We start from the raw sequence: 24,499 nt of genomic DNA, 5'->3' as shown, positions 1-24,499 counted from the left end.
AATTTTATGAATGTGTCAGAACTATGTTCCAGAATATATGTTAGACAGATTAATAAAATTGAGAATGGAAATGGGGAATGTGTCAAAGAGGCAACAACCCGACTATAGAACAGACAACAGCAGAAGGTCACCAACAGGTCTTCAATGCAGCGAGAAATTCCCGCACCCGGAGGCGTCCTCCAGCTGGCCCCTAAACAAATATATATACTAGTTCAGTGATAATGAACGCCATACTAAACTCCAAATTGTACACAAGAAACTAAAATTAAAAATAATACAAGACTGACAAAGGCTAGAGGCTCCTGACTTGGGACAGATTTTCTGAAACAAGTCTGATGTACCTGAACAATCTAGAAAGCTGCGCAAATGAAGCAATTTGATGAAAAGAATATTTAGAAAGCATTTGATTAGCGCTATAAGCACAAGGATTTACATATTTGTATACATCGCAATTGCAATGATTACAAAAAGTTTAAGTTATATTAAGATTTCAAAGACTGTAAAACAATTTAATTAAAAAAAATCAACTTCATTGGATTTCTGCACTCTGAACTATTTAATCTATAAAGAAATCATGATTTCGATGAGTAATCATGAGAAAAAAATCTATAGATATCTAACGTTGAGAAAACTCTTAAAGCAATATGTACAGTACTTGCAAACTTAGGAGTTACTGTTTGATGGGAACTTGACTGATCGATGAATGATAAATGATGTATGTTTGACTGATCAATGAATGATCGGTGATCAATGACCCATAGAATCCGTCAGATACGTCAAATAATCGGCGACTGATCGATGACCGCAGATTGATTGCTAAAATAGTAACGCCTAAGGTTGCAAGTACTGTATGGCATTGGTGTGTACAATTGAGATAATTCTATCATTTTATAACTTAATCAATAACAAACGAAATATAGAACATTGAAAATTGCCTGTTAATTCAAAGTCACTGGTCTTAGCCTAGGGGACAGAGCCTCTAAATATGATTCTACACATGTTTTAACGACTTTATACATATATCTATGACAACTTTTAAAAGGTTGAGAAAAAAGAAAAATATCAATTCCAATAAAAGGCTACTTGAACATTTGGAAATCGTTAAGCAAACTAGACATCACTTAAAAAATAGAAGTGTTAAAAATAGCTGACATCAATATATTTCCAAAAGCCTGCCGACTGCATAACACATTTGTGTACAAGATTTGGATTTTCCAGGTTGTCTACCTTATGAAAGGTTGAAAACAACTGACGGGTGATATATAAATATGACATATGTGAGACTGATAAATCTGTCTTTTAAACAAAAGCTGTAATTAGCTCAACATTTTGCCATCGAGCATTACTGAAGAGACATTCATTGTTGAAATGCACATCTGGTGCAGTAAAATTGGAACAGTTAATGCAATTAATTGGCCCAAGAACACAGTTATTTCGTAGTGCATTTCTTTTAGACAATACATTCAAATTAAAAAAATTGCACCTGCTCTATCTCAAAAAGATGTTTACAGTGTAGTGTACTACTATTGGGACAAATAATATCAAAATTATAGAAAAGTCTACCAGCTCTAACTCAAAATATTGACATTTCTTTGTCAAGGGGGTCTAAAATTCAGTTCGACAGCTTCAGACATACTAGTTTTTGGCCTTTTTGAACTGGACCATATCACTACTTAACATAAAGATTCAGCACCCAAATTTTTTTAATATGTAATTTCATCTCTTTACTTAATATTTCATGCATAAAATATAAAGAAATAAATTTGGAAAGTGTATGAACAAAATTTGCAAGTTATACACTGTCCACACTAGGGACTATATTTGAAGACAACGAAAATCTAAGGACGATAACTGTGTCCTCGGACCTAATAGAATAGAAAGACTTGACCAATTCTAATAAAACGTTGCATGACCTAAGCTTAGGGAATTATAAGATAGTTGGCCAAGTTTCATGGCAAGAGGATATATATCATAGGAACTATGGCTATTTTAATATTGAAATTTGGATGTTTAATTTCAACTATCAAGATTTGGGCTTTAAAAATTTAAATATTGCAAAAATTTGCTTTTTAAATGCTCTTAGATATAAAATATTAGGTATTAAAAGAAACTGAACACTCATTTGATTTTTCAGATTTATTACAATTATTCAAAAGTCAAATTTATATGAGCCTGTGCCTGAAAGTTGAGATTTTCGAATTAAGGGGAGCCTTGCATAAACATGCATTTTTTCCAACCAATTTGAATTTTTTGAAGTTTTTTAACCATAAATTATTCTTCCATATATACTAAATATACTTTAAATGGAAAGAAAAGTTACAAAAAGCATACCACATGAGTATAAAATGGTCTTAGGTCATGCAAGACTGAACATTTTTTAGAGTCAATTTAGGCCGTAGCACATATTTACATATAAAAATGCATACAGAAGCTATTAGAAATGGAAATTTGTTACTTTTTGCTCATTTCTATGCTAAGATGTCATGATACAAGAAGTCTAATTGCAAAAGGACTCTTGCATTCAACTTTTTTTGCAGACAGTATGGGCTGTGCACAGTTTTTTCACTTTTCAATGGAAAACTTGCATGTAGTTTTAGTCTTAACTGGCATATATTTGAACCACATGCTATCCTACAGAAAAAAATAAAGGTAGTCTATGAAATGAATAAGGTGCACAGATCATTGTCAAGTGCTTTTTTTACGGATTAAGTGAAATATTTATGATGGACTACAAATTTTATGTACAAAGCTCTTCACATTTCACATACATCAAACAGGCCGTTCGACCAGTTCCTAATTACAACACATTTTGCACATTTTTTTCTGTGATAATCTACTTTTCTCTACATTCAGAGTTCACAAATGGTTAATAGAATTTGAATTAATCATAGAAACACAAATATCAAAGCATAAAAAGCTGTCAGATAGAAAGTCAGCATGCCTCTTAGGCATAAAAATGGAAACTGCTACAAAATGCTTACTTTCGCAGTATAATGTCAAAATGGGACATTTTAACAGAATTTCTTTCAAATAAAGATTTAAATCCTTTACTTTTATTGAGTTTGACAAATTGAAACCAGCAAACCATTCAGGGAAGTTGCCAAAGTACAGAATCTACATTTCCTGAATTCATTTCTTAGGCCCGAGAACACAGTTATTTCGTAGTGCATTTCTTTAAGACAATAAATTCAAATTAAATCAAAGTGCTGCATAGCACCTGTGGAAAGTTTGCAACGGTAGATGTGTATTATTTCAAATGGGTTGTAGATGTGTATTATTTCAAATATGTATTTAATCACATGTTTTTTTCCGAAACCATAGTCTCATCAGCAATTATCAAAAATCTCTTTTGTTCATATGTTTGTCATGTAAAATTTTGATAATTTCTATTGCAGTCTTAAACTGTAGATTTTAAATAATCAAATATACAGAAAGCTCTGTTAATTTCTTTCTGTGCCCATCCCATATAAAGGGTTTGTGATTTTAGTATTTTTTATTGATTTAGGTCCTTCATATTTGTTTTTAGTAAATTGTATTATTACTAATTAAGCAGTTAGTTTTCTTGTTTGAATTGTTCCACATTTTGTTTTTCTTATTCTTGACGACCATATGGTGACCTATAATTGTTTATATAGCTTCTTCCTTTGAACTCTTTTGAAAAGCTGGTTCATTTGCAAAAATTACCACATCTCTTAATTTAAATAAGACAGCAAACTTAAATCAATACATGATTGATTGATTGTTGGTTGCTTAACGTCTAGTGGCAAATATTTCATGCATATTCAGGACGATAAATCAATACATGTCATTCAATTCTTCTTGAAATGACTAACAGGAATATATATGGTTAAGGGTGGGGATCTCGACCGTTTAAAATTTCTCAAAAGGGGGAGGTGACCCCCAGGGGACTCGCCCTTTATTTCATTTGATTTGTTTTATTGTCTCATACAAGAATATATATGGTTTAGGAGTGGGGATCTCGACCGTTTACAAGTTCTCAAAAAGGAGGGGGTGGGGGTTACCCCCATTGACTTCCCCTATATTTAATTTGATTTGTTTTATCATCCCATACAAGAATATTTATGGTTTAGGGGTGGGGATCTCAACCATTTACAAATGTTCTCAAACAGGAGGGGGTGGGATGACCCCCAGGGACTCGCCCTATATTTCATTTAATTTTTTTTATTGTCCCATACATGAATATATATGGTTTAGGATTGGGAACCTCGACCGTTTACACGTTGTATATATAAGGGGGTGGGTTGACCCCCGTGGACTTCCCCTATATTTCGTTTGATTTGTTTAATTGTCCCATACAAGAATATTTATAGTTTAGGGGGGGGGGAACCTCGACCGTTTACACGTTGTATATATAAGGGGGTGGGGTGACCCCTGTGGACTTCCCCTATATTTCATTTGATTTGTTTAATTGTCCCATACAAGAATATTTATGGTTTAGGGGTGGGAACCTCGACCGTTTACACGTTGCATAAATAAGTGGGTGGGTTGACCCCCCTTGGACTTCCCTTATATTTCATTTGATTTGTTTTATTGTTCCATACAAGAATATTTATGGTTTAGGGGTGGGGATCTCGACTGTTTACAAGTTCTCAAACAGAAGGGGGTGGGGTGACCCCAGGGACTCCCCCAATATTTCATTTGATTTATTTTATTGTCTCATACAAGAATATATATGGTTTAAGGGTGGGGATCTCGACTGTTTACAAGATAAAAGCACATTCTCAAATTGAAGTGGGTGGGGGTGACCCATAGGGACTCATCCTATATTTTATTTGATTTGTTTTATTGTCCTGTGATCATTTCTGAAGACCATGTGTGTCTATCACTTACTGTTTTCGAGTTATAGTCATTTGAAAATTTAATAAATCTTGCAAAAAATGTTCTCCGCTGGGCGCAGCTTGATACGACCGCAGAGGTTGAACCCTGAACAGGTGGGGCAAGTATGGACATAACATTGAAGCTTGATACAGCACTGAATTTGGATTGTGATTAAATATTTTACACAGCATAGGTTTCTGACACAGAATGAATATGGTCTAAGAACTTAAATTTTTTTAATTTACATATTCAAACCATATCATTATTATTTGATTTTACATATAAATCAGAAATAACCAATTTAAAATGAAAAATTTTAATGAAACCCCCCTCCCAATGTTTTGAACCCCCTTATGATTCATCACCCCCAAACTCAATCCCAGCCTTCCCTTTGTGGTATGGTACCTTGCAGTACAATTTCAGATAGATCCATACACTTGAACACAAGTTATTGTCTGGAAACTAGAAAAATGCTTGTTTTTGGCCCCTTTTTGGCCCCTTATTCCTTAACGTTTTTGGCAATTACCCCCAAACTCAATTCCAGCTTTCCCTTTGTGATATGGAACCTTGTAGTACAATTTCAGAAAGATCCATACACTTACACACAAGTTATTGTCATGAAACTAGAAAAATGCTTTTTATTTGCCCCTTTTTTGCCCCTAATTCCTAAAATTTGGAGGCAATTACCCCCAAAACCAATCCCAGCATTCCCTTTCTGATATGGAACCTTGTTGTACAATGTCAGAGAGATCCATACACTAAGTCTGGAAGTTACAAAAATGCTTATTTTTGGCCCCTAATTCCTAAACTGTTGGAACCATAACCCCATCAAACAAAATCAATCCCCACCTTCCTTTTGTGGTATTGAACCTTATGGTAAAATTTCATAGAGATCCATTCACTTAAACTAAAGTTAGAGTGCGAAAACCAATGTGTCTTCGGACGACGACGACGACGACAATGTCATACCAATATACGACCACAAAATTTTTTTGCGGTCGTATAAAAAAATTATAGTCCAATTTTGTGAGGCCAATTGTATGTTATAGGCCGAGTTGTTATGGGCCGAGATATGAGGATACTTTCAATACACTCGGGCTTTTACGTCTTTAATAAACATTTGTAAATATCGTAAAAATGATGCCAGAAAATGTTCATTCATGAGAATTTTTTAAACACGGTATTTATTTTCTCTTCGATCGGAGGACGCGGGAGACCGGTGACACCGGGATTATTGTACTCCCGTCAGGAGGTTCACATATATGGATTAAACGCATGTCTAGGGATTCCCGTAGGAAAACATACAGATAACATAAACAGTGACAGTTCAAAGTATGCATAATTTATAGAGGTCACACCTAATACCATTCGCAAATGTAAAAATTGAAAAGATTACGACATTCTTAACAATAAGAATTCTTTAATTTCATGAATAAATGTAAAAAAAAAAAAACCAACACACACCTCGAAATAAATATCAGGCCCTCATAATTTTCAATTAATTAAACGTAGAAACTGCTGCCTCGTGTTGATGTGTATTGATTTTATCTTCCGTGCAGGGCAGATCCGCGAAGTAGTTTTTGTGATACCCATTTTAAAAATAAAGTTGGATCCACTTGAATTGTCGGTGAACCTTCAGTCCAATTTTTAATTAATTTTCTTTAAGCTGTAAGTTTATCAAAATAGAAGTAGCTCAAAAAAATTTCAAAAGCGTCTTTATTTAATTTGTATTCAAACACTAGTACTACATTATCTAGGGGTAGAACACACATCCTATATTTAGATAGTCGAGTTTGAGGCCGATGCCATAGGAAAGTTTATTGCTATAGCAAGCTATAGCAAACTTTCCAAAAAATCGCACCTGCTCTATCTCAAAAAGATTTTTACAGTGTAGTGTACTACTATTGGGACAAATAATATCAAAATTATAGAAAAGTCTACCAGCTCTAACTCAAAATATTGACAATTCTATGTTAAGGGGGTCTAAAATTCAGTTCGACAGCTTCAGACATACTAGTTTTTGACCTTTTTGAACTGGACCAAATCACTACTTAACATAAAGATTCAGCACCCAAATTTTTTTAATAATTTTATGTAATTTCATCCCTTAACTTAATATTTCATGCATAAAATATGAAGAAATAAATTTGGAAAGTGTATGAACAAAATTTGCAAGTTATACACTGTCCACACTAGGGACTATAATTGTAGACAACGAAAATCTAAGGACGATAACTGTGTCCTCGGACCAATTGACTGATTGCCTCCCATATTTTCTTCTTTCAGAGCTCCAGATAAGCTGCGTATTTGAGTGATCACGCAATAAAAATAATTAAAAACCCAATGCAATTGACCATTGCAGCGTTCTAAAACCCAATACATTCAAAAGAAAACCCTATTATATGCCAAACCATGAGTTCTTTACGCTTTTATTCGCTATCCTTTGCGTTATTTACCCTTATCTTTTACATAGTCGTGCGTAAATCTATTTTTATAATATTTATAATTGGAAATGTCCTTTCGCACGTGTTGATGAAAACATTTCGATCTTCTCTGCGTTTATCCAATTAGGGTTTGTCAAGTTGTTATAATCTTTTCGAATTGCTCGGGTTTTATCATAACACACAATGAATTAAAACGAAAGTAAATGTCCGGTAAAAGTATTGAATGGTTTCAGCTTCTTTTTGATAGCTGAGGGATTACTATGATGATAACAAGACTCAGCTAGTGTTTTTATGAAGAGTTCATCGAACGCACGGGCGTGTTTGCGTGCCTTTACGAGAACATTGTTAGAACAAACACGGGGTTTCGTCAATAAACTCAGCATGCTCAGTTGGAACAATGTAAGGCCAAATTAATTATGACATCATATGTAGCTGGAAAGCATCGGAACCAAAAGTTCTAATAACAATTATAAGGAAAAACTTAACCCAGATTTATTTAAATTAAAATAAACAAAAACATTCAAGTATAATTGAATATATATTATTTTGTCATTTTAGTGGACTGAATTATCTGTCGTTCAAAAGCTTTTTTTTTTATGGTGCTTTTATGACAAAAGCACCATAAAAAAAAGCTTTTGAACGACAGATAATTCGGTCTATTATTTTAGTTGATGAGTGAACACACATATCCGTTTTTACGTCAATGTAGCTTGGTCCTTTCTTTGGTTTTGGTCTAATTGTATGCTTAAGATAGTTGTCTAATTGGCAAGTGCAGTGAAATATTGTCATTTAATTAATTGATGTTGCCGGATTATTTGTAAATTTAAAATGAATCATTAAACCACCCTATCATGAACCTGGTCAAGGTTTTTGGGGGTATGTCTTCAATCTGGGAACTACTTTTTTTTAAGTAGTTCTGGCAATTAGGTGGTAGGAGTGGCAACACTATCTTACAGCACCTTATGTTCACATATAATATTACAAAAAAATCTAAACACGTAGCTATACCTACTCCAACTAAACTGTAGGGTGATCATATGTGATCTAGAAAGGTAATTAGTTACTGCCCAACTAGTGACACCAGCTGCAGTTTATATAAGTTGTGAGAAAATACAAAACTGGCAGAACGGTTAAAACCGGACACAAATTTAACCTACAATTGCTCGTCAGTGTATAAACCAAATAAAACAGCTATCGCATATACAAAGAAAGAAACATATTTAAGATGGATGAACATCTCGGTTTGATAAAATGCGATTATAAAATGTCTAAATATTCAATATTGTGTTGATGAAAAAACCCAATACATTAAGGGGCTTGGTGGTGAAAAACCCAATTTGATATTTGCTTGAGGGGTGAATTGGAATTGATAATGCAATTAAAAAACTTTATCACCCAATTACATAAAAAAATGGTGGGTAAAAACCCCAATTTGTGAATTCTTATCTGGAGCTCTGTTCTTTACTTGGAGCATAAATTGGAATCTATAGTTCTTGACAACAATTTGCATTTTAAGCTAAGAAAAAGTTAAATAAAATATAAAATATTTTAAATCTCACTTATCTTAACTCTATGAAATGTTACCTTGTGCATTTTTGTCGTCAGCTTCATTGAGTTTTGTTACAACAAGATAAATTGCACCTGAGGACAAAAAGGTTTGATGTGTGTGGTAAAATTCTTCATCTCCTGCAAAATCCCATAGCAATAATGTGGCATACTCCTCTTTGTCATGTAAATCAACATTAGATTTAAGCATGGTTTCAATATCCAATTTTGCCTGTTTTAATGATTGGTTTCGTTGCTGCGAGGTTACTGGAGGTTCAACTTGAGATTCAGTGGTTACTTGAAGTATTCTTTTTTTAGGCTGCTGGCTTACTGTCTCTGATTCTTTTGATTCCTCAATACGCTTGTACAGAATGGTTATGAGGGTGTTTTCCCTAACAACTTCATGTGTTACTTCTTGTACTGATGCTTCAATTTTTCCTTTGTATTGTTTCAAGAGTCTTGCATGAATTTCAGTTTCTTTATTGGTTCCTATCATTAGAAAATTATAATAATATTAAAGAAATACTAAGTAAGATCCTATGATAAAATATGCAATAAACAGTTACAAAATAAATGTTGTCCATCAATTTTTTTCCAACCCTTAGCTAGTTCTACAAAAATACTCATGAACAGTTATCACAATTGAAAAGAGAGTTTCTTCAGTTGGTTGTAATATTGATATAACAGATTTGACAAAAACCACAAAACTTGATGCATATTCTACACATACCTTATTATTAATATGTTGCTAAATAAAGTAAAGATATTCATCAAAATAAATTAAAAAAAAAGCATGCATTAAGAATCATTATATAACCTTAGAAAATAAAACTTAAATCATCATGAGATGATGTGGTTAACATATAATTTTGAAGGCAAACAGTGAGTTGTAATTGTTTACACCCTCATCCTTTGGTCTTTGTTGGAAAGCTGTCTTATGGGCAATCATAACACATTTTATATCAATGTCTCTACATGTTAAAACAGCATTAGCTACCAAATCCACATAAACTGGATTGATTTGGAACTTTGATTTATACCATATTTAAGAGTATATCAGAAGTACAATGATTTCACTGAAAACAACAGAAAACGCACACAATGTTCATAAAGTATCAACATTTTTACGACTGGAAAACATCTATTATCCGTCAACATCAGCTCTAAAAATAGGCATATAAAAAAAGACAATTTAAATAGATGAATATAAATAAGACATGAAATAGTGTTATAAGAGGGGATGGACAGGAGGTAAGGGGGGCGGGAACCGGGAGTAAGGGGGCATGAACCGGGAGCGAGCGGGGCGGGAACATGAAGAAATCGAGGAAACAGGGAAACCAATTCAGTGCTGTATTAAACAAAAATCTTACACGATAAAAGGTGTTGTTATTCTTTAAGACCATCTTATTGGGTTTGGAGATTATTTGCAGAAGATTGCATGCGAAAAGATCGTTTCCAGACTTTCCGTATTGTCTGTACAGTATTGTATCTGTGTCTGTATCCAACGGGAAGGTCTAAAAACCAGGACAGTTATTTTTGATACGTTTGTATCTGTAACTTTCGTTTTACTCAACATGTTATTAAAATATAAACTGTATGATTATAAGTAAAAAAAAAATGCAAGACAGTTAAATTTTAAGAAAAATATGGCGGAAAATGCTGAGAAAAGTTTACTTACAATTAAAATAATTTCTCCAAAACAACTGTCTGGCATAAAATTTTTGTACTTTTATAATGTTTAGGGAATAATCATTTCAAAAATTTATAATTTAATATTTTTTTTGTCTTTTAAGGTAAAAAAATCTGCCAGGACAGTAGCCTATTACATTAGAAGTTTTGTTGAAATTGGCTCAAATTCAAAATATAACGTTGTATATCTTCTTCAAAATGAATGTCTGGTAAGCAAACTTTTGTTCATTGGAAAGTTTAAAATATAAGCTTTATGAAAATATAAAATATTATGGACTTTCATTTTGTTAACACAAAAAAAAAAATCTGCTAGGACAGTAGCCTATTACATTAAATTTCTGCATAAATGGCGTAAAAAAATAAAGCAATTTTTAACTATAAATGAAATAGTTTCTTTAATACAATTTTCTGGTATATACTATTTAATATTATTATAAAATTACAGACACAATCATAAAAAAAATCAAGAAATTGAATACTTTTCACTTTTAAAGTAAAAACAAATCTGCCAGGACAGTAGCTTATTATATCTTAACTTGTGAAGAAATTTGTTTCAAATCGAAATACAAAGTTCAATATCTTCTTAAAAATAATTGTCTGGAATGCAATTGTTATTTCTTTTTAAAGTTTTCATGATCAGTTCTACATTCAGGAATATGGAAATCAATCTATGTATTTATATATAAATTTTTCAGTACAGTATATATTTACGTAGATTATTACATTTAGATTTTAAAGTTATCTTTATTTTTTATTGGTGCATCTTGTCATTGTCAATCCTCTGGTATGGTATGCTAGATACTCGTGCGCATGTGATGATGTTCATGTCCATTGAGGATCATTGAGATCAACCCCTTCACCAGCAAGGACTGGTTGGAGAAACGGAGGTATGTTCACAGTTCTAGATTTTCTTGTGTGAAGGGAGAAAGGAGGCATATCTGAACGAAATGATAAGTTAAAGGAGGGAAGCGGAAGTCTAGGGGAGGGAAGCGGGAGTCAGGGGGGAGGGAAGTGGGAATTGAATACCCCCTGTCAAAGGTCAAAACATGGGGCTGTGCAGTATATTTTCAACATTTATATGCCACAAACTTCTAAGAGTTTAAACTTATACTAAAATTCTGAACTACCCCTACCTTTACTTTGGGTCTTCTTCAGAATTCATTTTTCACCGCTACCATGTGTTTTTATACATTTTTGTAACATTCCCAAGTTATTTCTCTATGAGATGAAACATAGAGATTATATCTTGGAACCAGTACGTAAACAAAACAAAATAGCTATGAATATTATATATCTCCCCAAAAGAGGCGTGGCTTGTGAACCAGCTGTCATGGCTGTATTTACAAAGTGCAACCTGTAATACCTATGCTTTGAAAACTAAAAGATAGTCCTCAAACAACCCAAAAGTATTGCTGAATAATAAGTCATGTTAACTAGAAATCAAAAACATTATAAATACTTTCTTAATAATAGAGAAACATTTGTGTTTAAGCTTATACATCATACCATCTAATTTATTCCATATGCCATCATCAGACATTGCTTTGCATTTTATTGTGTGGATTTCTATTCCATTTGTACTAGTTACATCTGTATTCTCTTCAGAGAACAATCTTTTAATCAATGAGGTTTTTCCTGCACCTTTCTTCCCAACTATTACTAAACGTATGTCTCTCTTTTTCTCAGATCCTGACTCAAGTAATTTGAGGTACAAATCAATAGATCTTTTGTCAGCCATTAATTTTATTTCAGTTGGAACCATATCACCTGCAACTATATTTTTTCATAAAGAGTTTTTCTATAAAGTAGAAGATCATAACTTTACTCTCTTTAATTAAGTATAAAAATATAACTATTTTGTGTGCCTGTTTTCACTGTATGTTAATATTTAATATTCAATTGCATTACATGTATGTTATTATAGTTTTGATTGACAGACAACAGTCATGAGACATTCCAAAATTATATTTTATTTATTTACCAATAAAATTCATTTTTTCATGACTGCATGTGCTTCCTTTGAGAACATCAGAACAATGCATAGGAAAACTAATGAAAAGCTTGATATGAACTGCTATATCATGATTGTAGCATAAACATCTCATTAACAAAATTGAATCCTTCTTTTGTCATTTTACAGTGTTGTAAAAGCATTGATCGTTTGTACATTTGTAGTACGAAATGTGCTTCAGTTGTCGCTTTAATACCCACATAGAAATATACAGGAAGAAGCTATGGAAATATACTTGAAGAATCAACTCGCTATGATGCCAGAGTCTGTGCACAATTGTCTCGAATTAAAGAACCTTTGTGAGCACGCTCACATACCCCACGCCCCAAAATTGTCACTGGGCAAACAAAATCTCACCAGATTCCTAAAACTCATAACTCCTACAAAAATCAACTGATAAAAATTTCCTGTGCATATGCACATATACATAGTATGTCCTAACTATCTACAAAGTTTCATGAAATTCTGGTGTGTGGTTTCAGAGGAGTTGCGATGATAAACTCTTACAGTAGTATATTTAGGCCAACATTCTAAGTTCACACAGGCATAACTCCTAGAAAAACAAGAGTGCACACACTGAAATGTCTTGCCTCATTTACTGAAAATTGATTTAATGTTGATACTCCTAAATATAAAGCTTTACTACAAGTATCACATAAAATTACGATAATAAAAGAAAATGAGGTCAAGGTCAGATAAACCAAACAAGAAATACATCATGTACATGTACACCTCACAATCATTCCATACACGAAATATAATTGACCTATTGCTTATAGTTTCTAAGAAATAAACTTAACGAGGAAAACGTAGCATTGACCAGTGAACGATGAAAATGAAGTCAAGGTCAGATGAACCATCCAAGTACACCTTACAGGCAATCTATGTATTACATACAGTTGACATATTGCTTATAGTTTCTAAGAAACAAACTTAAGCTTGAAAACTTAATATTGACCAATGAACCATGAAAATGAGGTCACAGTCAGATGATACCTGCAAGACAGACATATACCTTACAATCATTCCATACACCAAATATAGTTGACCTATTGCTTGAAATATCCTAGAAAAAAACTTAACAATGAAAACTTAACATTGACCAATGAACCATAACAAGAGGCTCTCAAGAGCCTGAATCGCCCACCTGTAAATTTTTGATTAAATCTTTCATCAATGATTATTTTTGCTTTTCAATATATATTAATAAGTGGCTAAAAAATGCCATTTAAATGTTCTTTGTATCTGTCATATTTTCTTCAAATGCAAAAAAAAAAAGCATTTTATCCCTTTGTTCAATTTTAGCCATAATGGCTATGTTTCTTGACGAACAAGGAAATAAAATGTAGAAATTTAAACTAGATACTCTAAACCTATTCAGCCCAAGTTTGGCTGAATTGATTCAGCAGTTTCAAAAGAGAAGATTTTTTTTAAGTAAGCAAACTAGAGGAACAAATTATGAAAAATTGTCTTTAAAGGGCAATAACTCCTTAAGGAGTCAATTGACAATTTTGGTCATATAGAACTTATTTGTAGATCTTACTTTGTTGAACATTATTGCTGTTTACAGTTTATCTCTATCATCAATAATATTAAAAGATAATATCCAATAAAATGCTCCGCTGGGGCGCAGCTTGATACGACCGCAGAGGTCGAACCCTGAACAGTTGGGGCAAGTATGGACACAACATTCAAGCTTGATACAGCACTGAATTTGGATTGTAATTAAATATTTGACACAACATAGGTTTCTGACACAGAATGAAAGTGGTCTAAGAACTTAAAAATTTTCAATTTACCTATTCATACATGTGATGGACTGTGAAACTCAGATCAGGAGATTGGGAAATTTTGGTCAGGAGATTAGGACTCAGATCAGGAGGTTTTTAACATTAATTTTGTTGTAAATGTAACCGTGTGCTGTAAAAATGGTCTTTTAAAGTGTGTTTTCTTCAACTTTCCATCCAATTTATTATGTTTATAGTACCCTTGTACTTATAAAGTTTCTCCATCTTTATATTCTACATGTTCAATCTAACATTGTTTTTTTCCAGTATGTTCTTTAAATTTTTTACTTCATATTCTATAAAACAATCATTGCAACCAGAACATTTGTTTAGCTATCTGCAAATAGTTTTTATTTTTTTTTTCTCTCTTGCAAATAGTTTTTATTTGCAAGCTCAGAAAATCATGGTCATAGTTATTATATAAATTTCAATTTAAGCCTTGAAAGGAAGTATAGAATCCTCAAATAATTTTCAAATTATTATTTTCTTATTTGTCCTAAGACATTTAAAATCATTTAATACCATCCTTTTATGATTATTTGTTCAATTTATATTTTATTTATATTCTTTTAAAAATTTTCATTATTAAAAGGAAAGTAACTTAAAACAGGATAAATCAAGGGAAGTAACCCAATAAATACACAGTTTTTGTTACACAACGGCAGTTAGCCTGAGGTAAAAATCGTTGATTACCTGTATGTTTGACACCCAAGCTGACAAGTGAAGCCATATAATTATGCATGTTAATTGATTTACAGGTAAAATATAACTTCAGGTAATGTCAGTTACACCAGATGCCTGAGATGATATGTTGGCAGAAATTTTTCATTCATGAAAAATTTCATACACAGGATTTTTTCCTCTTCAACGGGAGGTCGGGAGGAGACCCCTGAAAACAGGATTATTGTACTCCCGTCGGGAGGTTCACATGTATGCCTATTCAAACCATATCATTATTATTTGCTTTTATATATAAATCAGAAATAACCAATTTAAAATGGAAAATGTTAAAGAAAAAAAAGGAAAAAAAAATCCCCCCCCCCCCCCCCCCAATTTTTTGAACCCCCTTATGATTCATCACCCCCAAACTCAATCCCAGCTTTCCCTTTGTGGTATGGTACCTTGCAGTACAATTTCAGAGAGATTCATACACTTGAACACAAGTTATTGTCTGGAAACTAGAAAAAGGCTTGTTTTTTGGCCCCAAATTCCTAAACGTTTAGGGCAATTACCCCCAAACTCAATTCCAGCTTTCCCTTTGTGATATGGAACCTTGCAGTACAATTTCATAAAGATCCATACACTTACACACAAGTTATTGTCCTGAAACTAGAAAAATGCATGTTTTTTTTGCCCTTTTATGGCCCCTAATTACTAAAATTTTGAGGGAAAACCCCCAAAATCAATCCCAGCCTTCCCTTTGTGATATGGAACCTTGTAGTACAATTTCATAAAGATCCATACACTTACAAACAAGTTATTGTCATGAAACTAGAAAAATGCTTGTTTTTTGCCCCTTTTTGGCCCCTAATTCCTAAAATTTGGAGGAAATTACCTCAAAAATCAATCCCAGTATTCCCTTTGTGATATGGAACCTTGTAGTACAATTTCATAAAGATCCATACACTTACAATTAAGATATTGTCATGAAACTAGAAAAATGCTTGTTTTTTGCCCCTTTTTGGCCCCTAATTCCTAAATTTTGAGGCAATTACCCCCAAAATCAATCCCAGCATTCCCTTTGTGATATGGAACCTTGTGGTACAATGTCAGAGAGATCCATACACTTACACACAAGTTATGTCTGGAAGTTACAAAAATGCTTATTTTTGGCCCCTTTTGGCCCCTAATTCCTTAACTGTTAGTACCATAACCCCCAAAATCAATCCCCACCTTCCTTTTGTGGTATTGAACCTTATGGTAAAATTTCATTGAGATCCATTCACTTAAACTAAAGTTAGAGTGCGAAAACTAATGTGTATTCGGACGACATCGCCGGACGACGACGCCAACGTCATACCAATATACGACCACAAAAAATTTTTTGCGGTCGTATAAAAACTGCAAAATTTCCTTAAAATTACCAATTTAGTTGCAGCAACCCAACAATTGGTTGTTCGATTTGTCTGGAAACAATTATAAACTAGATACCCTACGGAACATTCAGTTTAAGTTTGAAGGTATTTGGCCCAGAAGTTTCACAGGAGAAGATTCATGAAATAGTTTACGACGACAGATGACGATGACGGAAGCCAAGTGATGGCATAAGCTCATATGAGCTAAAAAGGAGGTCATCGTCAAATGATACCTGCCAGACAGATATATACACCTTACAATCATTCAATACACCAAATATAGTTGACCTATTGCTTATAGTTTAAGATAAATTGCTTTGCTGAGCGCAGCTGGATACGAGCGCAGATGTCCAACCCTGAAAAGTTGCAGCCAAATGGACACATTATTCGCGCTTGATACAGATCTGAATTTGGATTGTAATTAAATATTTGACACATGATAGGTTTCTGACACAGAATAAGTCTAGTCAAAGAACTTAAAATTGGTTATATGATTTGAATTTATATTCAATTTTTTGCTTTTGTGCAATACACTATGCTGTTGTGAATTGCCCCACCCCCCCTCCCCCTCCCCCCAAAAAAAGTTTACCCGTTTTTTTTTCTTTTGTGCAAAACACTATGCTATGCTGTTGAATATTAACCCCCCCCCCCCCCCCCCCCCCCCCCCTCCCCCCACAAAAAAAAATATTTGAAGAAATTTTCTTTTTAATTTTTGAAATCTGAAATGAGAAAAATTATAGCCCCCCCCCCCACTAATTCTTATTCCCCCCCCCCCCCCCAAATTTTTTCAACTCCCCTTTTACCTTATTCCAAAAATAATCTCAATTCAAATTTCTAATGGAGTTTGCAACCATAACTACTCATTTAAATACATCATAAAATATCAAAATATAAAATGACATACAGTCATGGTTAAAATTAATATTAATTAATAGTAACTTCTAAAAATAAATTTACAGCTAATCATCTCAAGTCAATCATCATTTCTTAATATATAATTTGCAAGCAGTGTAAGGAAGGTAATCAAACATATAAACAACAGTATTCTTTGAATGGATTGGATAACCTCCCTTACACTGCTTTTAAATTGTCGAAATTGTCCTTTAACCATAAAAACCCTTGTTTTGCCCCTAATTGCTAAAAGGTTTGAGCCGTGACCTCCCATAACCATCCCTTTGTTGTATGGAAACTTTTGTATCATTTCAGAGAGATTCATACACTTAAACACAAGTTATTGTCTGGAAACTGCAAAAATGCTTATTTGGGCCCTTTTTTGGGCCCCTAATTCCTAAACCTTTGGGACCATAACCCCCAAAATCAATCCCAACCTTTCTTTTGTGGTTATAAACCTTGTGTTGAAATTTTATTGATTTCTATTTACTTATACTAAAGTTATTATCCGGAAACCATCTGTCTTCGGACGACGACAACATGATACCAATATACGACCAAAAAAATTTTAATTTTTGCGGTCGTATAAAAAACAGATCAAAGCACAAACTCTTAACTTTCACCACTAAACCATGAAAATGAGGTCATAGTCAGATGACACCTGCCAGTTGGACATGTACACTTTACAATCATTCTATACACAACTAGGATTTCCTAGATATGTACTAAAAAATCATGATCTCCTGAACAACACACACTTAAAAGTCTTGATCTCTTGATTGTGTGGTTTCAAAGGAGCTGCAATGACAAACTACTGTTTAGTATATTATGGCAAAAATGTTAAGTTCAAAGCGAAGGGGCATAACTCCTATAAAAAATGGAATTATAATTTTCTGTCTATATGTTTGTCCTTATTATCTACAAAGTTTCATGAAATTATGTTGTGTAATTTCAGAGGAGTTGCGATAACAAACTGTTGCAGTAGTATATTGAGGCCAATAAGTGCAAAGGGGCATAACTCATAGAAAAAAAAAAAAGAATCATAATTTCCTGTCGATATGCACGTCTACATAGTTTGTCCTTATTATATATAAAGTTTCATAAATGAGGCCAAATAAAATAGAATGTGTAGTTCCAGTTACATCAATAAAAAGTTAGGGTAGGTAGGTAGGGATTTGTTTTTATGTTTTTTTTTTAAATTGAGTCTATGGGAGCACCATTCTGACTTTAACAGTAATTAATGAAAAATGACCAAAAAATCTTTAGGGTAGGCTATTATTAAGACTAAAAAGAAGGGTAGGTAACTGGAACCACACATATATTTTTATTTGGCCTGACGGACGAATGGATGGAATGACAGACGGACGGACGGACGGACAGATGGACGGGTCAAAAACATTATACCCGACGCAAAAATTGCGTGAGGTATAAATATAAAATTTATTTGTGCAAGGCTTAGAAACAAGTAGGATGCGAGGCTTCGCAGAGCATTTGTTATCCTGTTTCGAGCTGAGTCCAGATAAATTTTATATTTCGAGACAATGAATAGTTTTCATGGTTATTCTTTATATATATATGATAGATTTGAGATATAAGACCTTTTTATCTATGTACATACATACGTAATGAGATTGTCTGACTGTATTTATTAGATGTCTTTGTTCAATATAAATAATTTGTTGGTATTGACCAGGAGATGTGTGAGAACAATATCTTGCAAAAAATGTGCTCGGCTTGAAGCAGCTTGATACGACCACAATGGTCTAACCCTGAACAGTTGGTGCAAGTATGGACACAACATTCAAGCTTGATACAGTTTTGAATTTGAATTGTGATTAAATATTTGACACAGCATAGGTTATTGATACAGAATGAATGTGGTCTCAGAATTTAAAAATTTGAAAATGGACATTATCCTTTTATGGTTTAATATCAAAAATCTAAATACGTGTTTAGATTCAGCAATCAAAAATCTAATGATATATATATATATAGTTTAAAAAGTAGAAGTGAATTGAAAATGAATTAAGAGGTGAAATAAGATAGAAATATTTTATCTGTATTTTTTAGCATGTATCAACCTGTTAAAAAGAGGGGGTGGTGAGGTAACTGCTATCTGTAATAGCACTATACATTGAATTTTGGGAACTGTGGTTTATTGGATTTTAATTCTTATTTAATAGTTGGCATTAAATAATAATTACAATATGTTTTTTTTTTTGGTAGAATTATTTAAAAAAGTGGTATCATAGGATGACATAATTGCAGTGATTTTTTAAAGTCGATTAGCTTTAAACAATCAAAACAACTTTACGGAGAAACATAGTTATTTTTGGTGTAGTTGGGGAGGTCTGCTTTGTATTATTAAATTTGTGTCATTTCCTTTTGAACATGTAATGATGAATATTGTTCTCTTCTGTATACTGTAAAATATCATAAATCAATCGAGTGTTATCCCCTATATAATGCTTAATGGTCCAACATCTAAAATGTAATTCCAATGATTAGATTCAGCATATAAAATAAATGTGGATTGTGTCCATGGGACACAGATGATGCCCCCGCTTGCATATCATATAAAGATATAAAGGGTCATAACTCAAGAACGGTAAAAGTGACACCACCCAATTTCAAACTTGATCTGTATTAAGTGGTAATAAGCATTGTTTACAAGTTTCATAACATTTGGTTGAGGCAAACTAAAGTTAAAGAACAGAACTGAAAAATTCAGCAATTTATGTTTATAAATCAATCCCATCCTTCCTTTTGTGGTATTAAACCTTTTGTTTAAATTTTATAGAATTTCATTCACTTTACTAAAGTTATTGTCCGGAAACCAAATATCTTTGGACAATGACGACGACGACGTGATAGCAATATATGAGCTCAAATTTATTGCGGTCATATAAAAATATGCTAAAACCAGTAATGAGTAAGATGAGAATTGTTGCTCCATGCATGTCAATGGGAATTTGAGGCGAACAAAAAAGTGCTGCTTCTTTGCTTTTAGTTTTTTCAAGTGTGTATTTATTTTGTGTCATTGATACCCCATATCCTGTCTTTTCCATTATAAATGGGGAATTTTAGTTGGCCTTATACTGGCTCATCATTTAATAATAAATAGACATTTTTCAACAAACTGTTATGTTTGTTAATTCTTTACAGCAATAAAATGCATGTGAAATATCTTTAGTGTTCATCTCAACAAAGAGGAGGCTATTTATTATACATACATCATTGTACAGTACTTGCAACCTTAGGCGTTACTATTTTAGCGATCAATCAGCGGTCATCGATCAGTCACCGATCAGTCAAGTTCGCGTCACCAATCCGTCAGATTTATGGTAAAAATATTTGACTGATCGGACGGATCGGACGGATAGGACCGATCGACCTTTCTGACGGATTGAACTCTACTACGTCACATGATAAACTAATACAAATTACGGAATCTTAGTTTCGTTTCATTTAATTAATGGCGCCACGGAAAATACGAAACGTTCAAGTGCAAAAGATCAACATTTTTTTAGTGATTATTCAGCAAAGTTTTAAGAATAAAAAAAAAAAGAAATATGCAGATAAAACTAATTTTAAATATTATTATAACTGAATGGCGATTTTTGTTTTTAATTAGGTTATATATTTTTATACCCGAACAGTGGTAAAACGATTTAAATCGCGATTGGGATTTTGTTCCTGGAATTTCAGCATAATTTATGAAAAACAACCAATCCTGATGTACAAAAAGTACTGAAATCAAATGGCGGTTCATAATTTCCTTCTAAATAAAGAAATTATAGCATTCCTATTCAACACAAAAATTTTAAGGTGACGTTGCAATATTTTTGAAATGAAAGAAGAAATATTTGCATTTCAAGTTAAGCAACACGAACAAAAAATTAGTATCTTTTCCCTGAAATTCACCATAATCTATGAAAAACAACCAATCCGGATGTACAAAAAGTACTGAAATCAAATGGTGGATCATAATTTCTATCAAAATAAAGAAATTATTGTATATGTATTCAACACAAGCAAAAACTTAAGTATTATTCTCCTTCCATTATTAAATTTCTTATAAAAAACTGATCTTGAGGCCTTTGAAATAACTAGTTACAAATAACATTCATTATTTTTTATCAAAAGAAGAAAAATCAGTAATTTTATACATTGCGAACAACATTTTAGTATATTTTCTCTGATATTCTTTTAGTTTAATGAAAAAAAAAACATTCCTGAACTACAAAAAGTACAAAAATACAATGGCGGTCAATAGTTTCCATTAAAATAAAAAAAATTATTGCATTTTTATTCAACAAAAACAAGAGTTTATCTTTAATTATTCACATCTCATACAAAAGTACTGATCTAAATCCATTTTTAATGTCAGATTGCAATTGACAATGCATTATTTCTGATAAATAAGAAGAAATATTTGCATTTTTAAGCAACACGAATAAAAAATTAGTATCTTTTCCCTTAAATTAAGCATATTTTATGAAAAACAATCAATCCTGATGTACAAAAAATACAGAAATCTAATGGCAGTTCATAATTTCTATCAAAATAAAGAAATTATTACATTCATATTCAACAAAAATAAGAGTTTATGCATATTTATCCTTAAATTTTCACATTTTAAACAAAATTACTTATCTAAAGGCATTTATAATGTCTGATTGCAAGTGATGTTGCATTATTCCTCATATATAAGAAGAAATATATGCATTTTTAAGCAACGCAAACAAAAATCTTGTATTTTTTCCCTGAATTTCAGCATAATTTATGAAAAACAACCAATCCTGATGAACAAAAAGTACTCAAATCAAATGGCGGTTCATAATTTCCTTCAATATAAAGAAATTATTGTATATGTATTCAACACAAGCAAAAGCTTAAGTATTATTCTCCTTCCGTTATTAAATTTCTTATAAAAAACTGATCTTGAGGCCTTTGAAATAACTAGTTACAAATAACATTCATTATTTTTTATCAAAAGAAGAAAAATTAGTAATTTATACATTGCGAACAACATTTTAGTATATTTTCTCTGATATTCCCTTAGTTTTATGAAAAAAAAACCAATCCTGAGCTACAAAAAGTACAAAAATCTAATGGTGGTCAATAGTTTCCATTAAAATAAAAAAATTATTGATTCTTATTCAACAAAAACAAAAGTTTATGCATATATATCCTTAAATTATTCACACCTTATACAAAAGTACTGATCTAAATGCATTTATAATGTCTAATTGCACTTGACAATGCATAATTTCTGATATAAAAGAAGAAATATTTGCATTTTTATGCAACACGAATAAAAAATTAGTATCTTTTCCCTTGAATTAAGCATATTTTATGAAAAACAATCAATCTTGATATACAAAAAATACAGAAATCTAATTGCGGTTCATAATTTCTATCAAAATAAAGAAATTGTTACATTCATATTCAACAAAAATAAGAGTTTATGCATATTTATCCTTAAATTTTTCACATTTTATACAAAATTACTCATTTAAAGGCAATTATAATGACTGATTGCAAGTGACGTTGCATTATTCCTCATATAAAAGAAGAAATATATGCCTTTTTAAGCAACGCAAACAAAAATTTTGTATTTTTTCCCTGAATTTCAGCATAATTGATGAAAAACAACCAATCCTGATGTACAAAAAGTACCGAAATCAAATGGCGGTTCATTATATCCTTCAAAATAAAGAAATTATTGTATATGCATTCAACACAAGCAAAAGCTTAAGTATTATTCTCCTTCCATTATTAAATTTCTCACAAAAAACTGGTCTTGAGGCCTTTGAAATAACTAGTTACAAATAACATTCATTATTTTTTATCAAAAGAAGAAAAATTAGTAATTTATACATTGCAAACAACATTTCAGTATATTTTCTCTGATATTCTTTTAGTTTAATGAAAAAGAAATCAATCCTAAACTACAAAAAGTACAAAAATCCAATGGCGGTCAACAGTTTCCATTAACATAAAAAAATTATTGCATTCTTATTCAAGAAAAACAAAAGTTTATGCATATGTATCCTTAAATTATTCACATCTTATACAAAAGTACTGATCTAAATGCATTTATAATGTCTGATTGCACTTGATAATGCATTATTTCTGATATAAAAGAAGAAATATTTGCACTTTTATGCAACACGAATAAAAAATTAGTATCTTTTCTCATGAATTTAGCATATTTTATGAAAAAAAATCAATCCTGATGTACAAAAAATACAGAAATCTAATAGCGGTTCATAATTTCTATCAAAATAAAGAAATTATTACATTCATATTCAACAAAAATAAGAGTTTATGCATATTTATCCTTAAATTTTTCACATTTTATACAAAATTACTTATTTAAACAATCATGTTAAAGGCAATTATAATGACTGATTGCAAGTAACGTTGCATTATTCCTCATATATAAGAAGAAATATATGCATTTTTAAGCAATGCAAACAAAAGTTTAATTTGTATTTTTTCCCTGAATTTCAGCATAATTGATGAAAAACAACCAATCCTGATGAACAAAAAGTACTGAAATCAAATGGCCGTTCATAATATCTAACAAAATAAAGAAATTATTGCATTCCTATTCAGCATAAGCAAAAGTTTAAACTTTATTTATTAAAAATTCTTATAAAAAATCTTACATGTATCTTGAGGCCTTTGAAAGAACTAGTTACAAAGTCATTGCATTTTTTTTTTATCAAAAAAAGAAAAATTGGTAATTTTAAACAATGCAAACAACATTTTAGTATATTTTCTCTGATATTCTATTAATTTTATGAAAAACAACCAATTCTGAATTTCAAAATGTACAAAAATCCAATGGCGGTCAATAATTTCCATTAAAATAAAGAAATTATAGCATTCTTATTCAACAAAAACAAAAGTTTATGCATATTTATCCTTCAATAATTCACATTTTGTACAAAATTGCTTATCTAAAGGCATTTATAATGACTTATTGAAAGTGACGTTGCAATATTTTAGAAATAAAAGAAGAAATATTTGCATTTTTAAGCAACGCGAACAAAAATTTAGTATCTGTTCCCTGAAATTCACCATAATTTATGAAAAACAACCAATCCAGATGAACAAAAAGTACTGAAATCAAATGGCGGTTCATAATTTCCTTCAAAATAAAGAAATTATTGTATATGTATTCAACACAAGCAAAAGCTTAAGTAT

General features: G+C 31.8%; 1 protein-coding gene across 4 annotated transcripts in view; it reads right to left on the bottom strand.

Moving 5' to 3' along the window:
- Nucleotides 1-24,499, bottom strand: part of LOC127731837 (uncharacterized) — a 395,646-nt gene that overhangs the window by 18,551 nt on the left and 352,596 nt on the right. For all 4 annotated transcript variants that reach the window (XM_052240678.1, XM_052240680.1, XM_052240681.1 and 1 more), the window contains 2 exons: nucleotides 12,024-12,290; nucleotides 8,868-9,317 (listed from right to left, as the gene is read on the bottom strand). In XM_052240678.1, the coding sequence (XP_052096638.1) occupies nucleotides 8,868-9,317; nucleotides 12,024-12,290 (717 nt within the window). The remainder of the gene's footprint in view (nucleotides 1-8,867; nucleotides 9,318-12,023; nucleotides 12,291-24,499) is intronic.

Source organism: Mytilus californianus, unplaced genomic scaffold, assembly GCF_021869535.1.
Source record: "Mytilus californianus isolate M0D057914Y unplaced genomic scaffold, xbMytCali1.0.p SCAF_21, whole genome shotgun sequence".
NCBI lineage: Eukaryota > Metazoa > Mollusca > Bivalvia > Mytilida > Mytilidae > Mytilus > Mytilus californianus.
This window is presented reverse-complemented; position numbering and strand designations above follow the sequence as displayed.